Source organism: Ctenopharyngodon idella, chromosome 5 (genome assembly GCF_019924925.1).
Source record: "Ctenopharyngodon idella isolate HZGC_01 chromosome 5, HZGC01, whole genome shotgun sequence".
NCBI classification, from domain to species: Eukaryota; Metazoa; Chordata; class Actinopteri; order Cypriniformes; family Xenocyprididae; genus Ctenopharyngodon; species Ctenopharyngodon idella.
In genome coordinates this window covers 24,111,983-24,117,419 of record NC_067224.1, presented here as the reverse complement: position 1 = coordinate 24,117,419, position 5,437 = coordinate 24,111,983, and the positions used below count along the sequence as shown (strand labels likewise).

General features: G+C 37.2%; 1 protein-coding gene across 1 annotated transcript; it reads left to right on the top strand.

Moving 5' to 3' along the window:
- Window positions 1-241: 241 nt before the first annotated feature.
- Window positions 242-5,259, top strand: ficd (FIC domain protein adenylyltransferase). The gene is made up of 3 exons (XM_051893486.1): window positions 242-405; window positions 938-1,250; window positions 3,063-5,259. The coding sequence occupies exons 2-3, from the start codon at window positions 980-982 to the stop codon at window positions 4,139-4,141; spliced, it is 1,350 nt and encodes a 449-aa protein (XP_051749446.1). The 5' UTR covers window positions 242-405; window positions 938-979; the 3' UTR covers window positions 4,142-5,259.
- Window positions 5,260-5,437: the final 178 nt, after the last annotated feature.

Here is a 5,437-nt window from a genome sequence, read left to right as displayed (position 1 = left end):
CAACATCAAAAAAAAAAACCAATAATAATTTCCTCATTGTGTATCATTAATTTAACTAATATAATATAAACATACGTAAATTAAATACCTCTGCAAAAAAAAAATAAATAAATAAATAACCGGCAAAATACTTGCTAGATTAACAGTAAACAACATTACGTACCAACGGATCCGTCTTGTCCAATCAAGTAGTTTCACGATCTGAAAAATGTGTTGCTGCAAGTGGGTGTGTGGCATATATCTGACCAATCACTGAGCACGTACTTAATAAACTCAACCTATCAACTTTAACCTTACAAGTAGGCGATGCTCGTTTCGCGGAAGTTGACGTTGCTAACAGCAGGGCAAACGTTTCTGATCATATCCATGATTTATAATGACAATAACACGTCTGTAACTAATAAGGTATGTTTGAACATCTGCGTCTTGTTTTACATTTTATAAAGGACGTAACTAGCTGCCGGTTTTAGGGTTTGGTGAAAGTCTTTTTGAAGAAATGTATGAATGTTGTAATCACTTGTCATGAACTGCTGTAGTCATGGACTGTTAATTTTAATGTATCTAACATCGGGGAATCTTTTAGGTATCAGATGTGGAAATATCTTGTACAATATTACAAGTATTTACCTATTGTGTTATTAAATAAATACAATGTTAGTGTGTTTAAAACAGCATAAAAGACAGGCAAGTTATACATTTCAAATACTGGTTAGAGTACATTGACCATGAGTACATTTTACTCTGATCATCAGACTGCCAAAGAACATGAGAAAGTATTGTAAATGTGGTTACAAATCACTGGACATAAGAAGGAACATTCAGACTATTTCACAAACTGTCAGAATCCCAAGACCCACCTGACTTACATTAGACTGTAAGGAGAAAAATTACAATTATCTTGATTTAACATTTTATGTCTTAACCCTCTTCCTCCTAGAATGACGGACATGTGGCCTGAGAGATCTGGATTCTGTGATTAATGGCAGCTCTAACAGTACTACGTCATGCCAGCAGCAGTCCTCTGCTCTGGGGTTGGGGACCCGCTCTGTTTGCCCTCCTGGGATCTGTATTTGTTATGCTGCTGCCTTTAGCAGGCATAGAGGAGCAATGCTGTGCCACGCTGAAGGGTCTTGCTCTTTTGCGCTGCCAGCTGTGGGGGGGTGTCCAGCGGCCTGTGGTGCACACAACCAGCCTGACGGTCCCCTTCACAGCACTGGACCTCCTGCCACAAAAAGTCAAGCCCAGTAAAGGTACAGTTGAAGATGCTATTGACTTTGTTATTGAGTGGCCAAATGTCAAAAGGGAAACCTGAATCAAAATGGACTTTATTTACATTTATAATGCATGTACCTGGACTTACTATGCATAATTTATTGATGAATTATTTATGTAATTCCAAATTAAAAATTAATAGTTCATACTTGTTTTATCACATTCAACAAAAAATACATGCAAACTTTGAGAGATGTTTTTTTAATTGAGAGATGGACAAATAATTGTTCCCCAAAAGCCTGTTGTCATATTTAACATTTACATTAACATGAAATGTAAAAAGAAGTTTAAATTTTAACATTAAAAAATGGTATAATGGCATGAATAATCAAGTAAACCCAAGTTGCTTCAGTCCAGTAAATGTTTATCTTGCATTGACATGAAGATTTATGAGTAAAAAAGACTTTTTTTATTTGATTAAAAAAAGTACTATCAATCAGAGGACAGAAGGCATGAAGTAGATTGTGTACAAGTTTTTCAGCAAAGTTTTGGTCATATTGATAATTTATAGGCCCTATAAATTGCATATTAAATATTATACTGAAGGTTAATATGTTCATAAATAAGCATTATATTTATTGTTCAACAGAATTTTACAAATATTTTTTTTTTAAACATTTGGCTAACATGTTGTAACATGCATTGCCAAACAAGCATTCTTTTTCAATGAATTTATACTGCCAAAGGGGTGACGCATCCAGGGGGATACTAACATTAAAATCAAAAATAAAAGTCATGTTTTTGAAAAAAAATAATAATAATAATAATGAAATTGTATTATTTGTGTCCTAAGAAGATTGAAAATAGCAATAAATTAATTTTCTGATTTCTCTCTGTGGTCTTGCCCTTTTTATTGTTAAAGTGTTAGTTCACCCCAAAATGAAATTTCCGTCATTACTCACCTGTAAGGCTTTCGTTCATCTTCAGAACACATGAAGATCTTTTTGATGAAATCTGTCAGCATTCTGTCCCTCCTTAGACAGCCTTCACAACTGGAACTTTGACGCTTTAAAAAGTTCATAAAGAGATCGTAAAACTAATTGATATGAATTGAGTGGTTTAGTCCAAATTTTCTGAAGAGACATGATCACTCTTTATGATTCAGATTTAATTTAGACTCACATATAAACATTGATCAGCGAACATACAAAGAAGCTCAACTGAATCTGAATGACACACAAGAATAAACCTCATTTGTTATGCAGCACGTTTGAGCTTCCGGAAGAGGTTTGTTCTTGTGCATCATTCAGGTTCGGTTGAGCTTCTTTGTATGTTCTCGTCAAAGTTCCGGTTGTGAAGGCAGTCTATGACGGGACAGAAAGCTCTCAGATTTCATCAAAAAAAGATCTTCATTTGTGTTACAAAGATGAACGAAAGTCTTACGGGTTTGGAACAACATGAGGGTTTTCATTTTTGGGTGAACTAACCCTTTGAGGAAATGCTCAAAGGGTAGAATTTCCCATTTGAATTTTTTGAATCCTGTTGAATTTCCTGTTCCTTAGATGTTCAAATATGTTCAATAATGCAAGTAAGGTTTGCAAACTGCATTTCTTTTGACAGTTTTTATTCTAATATGCTTTTGTCTCATCTAGCTTTTGAATGCTTGACAGACACTAAAACTCATTGAAAGCTCATTGCAATCAAGTTTAAAAGCAATTTACGGTGTCAAAAATGGAGATAAAAATGATAAAAATTTGAAAAGGAAACTTTTGAGTGATAGTGCCTATTGATTATGCGTCTCTCAGTTGAAATGTCACGCTGTGTAACGCCGACCATCTGTTTATTTACAGAGACTCAGTTGGAGGCAAAGGCGGCTCTCCAGCAGGCTTTGGAGATGAAGAAAACTGGAAAGAGAGAGAAAGCTCACAAGCTGCTCGTCCATGCGCTCAACATGAACCCTGAGTTTGTGGAGGCGCTCACTGAACTGGGAACCATTCTGGAGGAGGAAAAAGACGTTGTCCAAGCTGACCACCTCTACACCAAGGCCCTCGCCATCTCGCCTTGTAACGAGAAGGCTCTGGTGAGCAGGGATCGCACACTCCCATTAGTAGAGGAAATAGATCAACGGCACTTTGGAATCATCGATGGAAAGGTGCGACGTCTCATGTCCATTCCCAAGGGCAACTCTGCCTTGCGTCGGGTCATGGAGGAGACCTACTACCATCATATTTACCACACCGTTGCTATCGAAGGCAACACGCTCACTCTGTCAGAGATTCGCCACATTATTGAGACCAGATATGCTGTACCAGGTAAGAGTCTTCAAGAACAGAATGAGGCAATTGGTGTAGATGTAGCCATGAAGTACATCAACACCACCCTGCTGTCCCGTGCTGGAGCAATCACTGTAAATGACATCCTAGAGATACACCGGCGGGTTCTAGGCTACGCCGATCCCGTCGAAGCCGGGCGATTCCGTGCTAGCCAGGTGTTCGTGGGACATCACATCCCACCGCACCCGCAGGACTTAGACAGGCACATGCAGGAGCTGGTGCAGTGGTTGAACTCTGAGGAAGCGCTGCATCTACACCCGGTGGAGTTCGCAGCTCTCGCGCACTATAAACTGGTTTACGTGCATCCGTTTGTGGACGGGAACGGACGGACATCCCGACTGCTCATGAATTTAATCCTAATGCAAGCTAGTTATCCACCGATCACCATTCGGAAAGAGCAGAGGGCAGAGTATTACACCGCCCTGGATACAGCCAACGAGGGCGACGTTAGACCCTTTATTCGATTTATTGCAAAATGCACAGAAATTACACTTGATACGCTACTGATAGCCACGGCCGAGCATGCAGTTGGGCTGCCCGGGTCTAGTAATCACGCCTGCCCTGACTGTAAACACACCATACCTGTGCATAGCTGAAAGATGTATGTTGGTAGATGGAAAAAGACTGCACATGCATGTAAATTAAAGTGCCATATGGTCCATATCAGCCTCTGAAATAAATCACTGTCCAACCTTGTACTGCTAGAATCATGCGGCCACAATGGATAAGTTGTGGATCCATTTGAAGGTTTTTTTTGTTTTGTTTTTTTTGCATTTAATGTGTAGCTATATTTGTTAGAAATTGTTTTTTGACTGTTTGAAATATATTTTTAGCCTTACAACTTTGTTGTCAGTTTTAAATTTGAAATGAAAGAAAAATGTTTCTTTTCCACTGAATGAACAGTATTGGATCATATCCTCAGATCTTTTAACAAGTAAGTCCCTGATTGTGTTTATGATAAAGTAGCATACATGAACTCTGCTGTTTGTATGGGAACAATATTCATAATCATACATGTGTGATGTTTATCTGTATAATTAGAATTTTTTCTTGTCTCAAAATCCAAGCTTAAGCTAAATTTGCTTGGAAAAAGAACAGGTCTGTGAAATGCTAAAAGATTGCAGTTCCATTTAATTTTGTTTTAGTTAGGATTTTCAGACGCTTTACCAGCTGAAGTACATTTATTATGAACTCTACAGCTTGTTGGACACATTTCTCTCTTTGCATAAGACTTGCTGGCAGGCTACAGTAAAGAAATGCCATGTTCAAAAATTAATGTCTGTCAAACTCGGAGTAATAGTTAACCTTTGCCATTGCCTAGAGCATAATCCCTGATTTTGTTTTACATGAGTTTCTTTTAAGGTTTATTTTAAAAGGTCATTAATTTTGAAATGTAACTAAGGTACATTTTCTTCTTTTGCGATATGAAAATGATTATTCAGTGATGTATGATGCATACATATTCTTATTGCCTACAGCTGCTCAAAATGGTATTTAGGAAGATTATTGATTTCAGGAATATTGTTGAAATGTTTTATTAAGAATGTTAGGGACTTTTATTTATTTTATTTTTGATCAACATCTTTTCATTTTGGGTTTGCCACTATTTTCAAGCACTTTAGTTTGATCTATTTAAACATAGCTTTAATTTATTTTACTACTTCTAAAAAGATATTTTATTATTGTGTGTAATAAACTATTGTGCAACTTCTCATTTCCTTCTAGCGTTTAATGTCTTAATTTCCTTTCGTCTTTTCATACGCAGGTTAATAGTCAGTATCCACTGTGAAATATGACCTGGTGATAAACAGAAAAATGTCAGATGTACCCTTGACAAAAGATCAAACCAGTCTACTTATGAATTTGAGCACAAATATCACACAAGTCATATG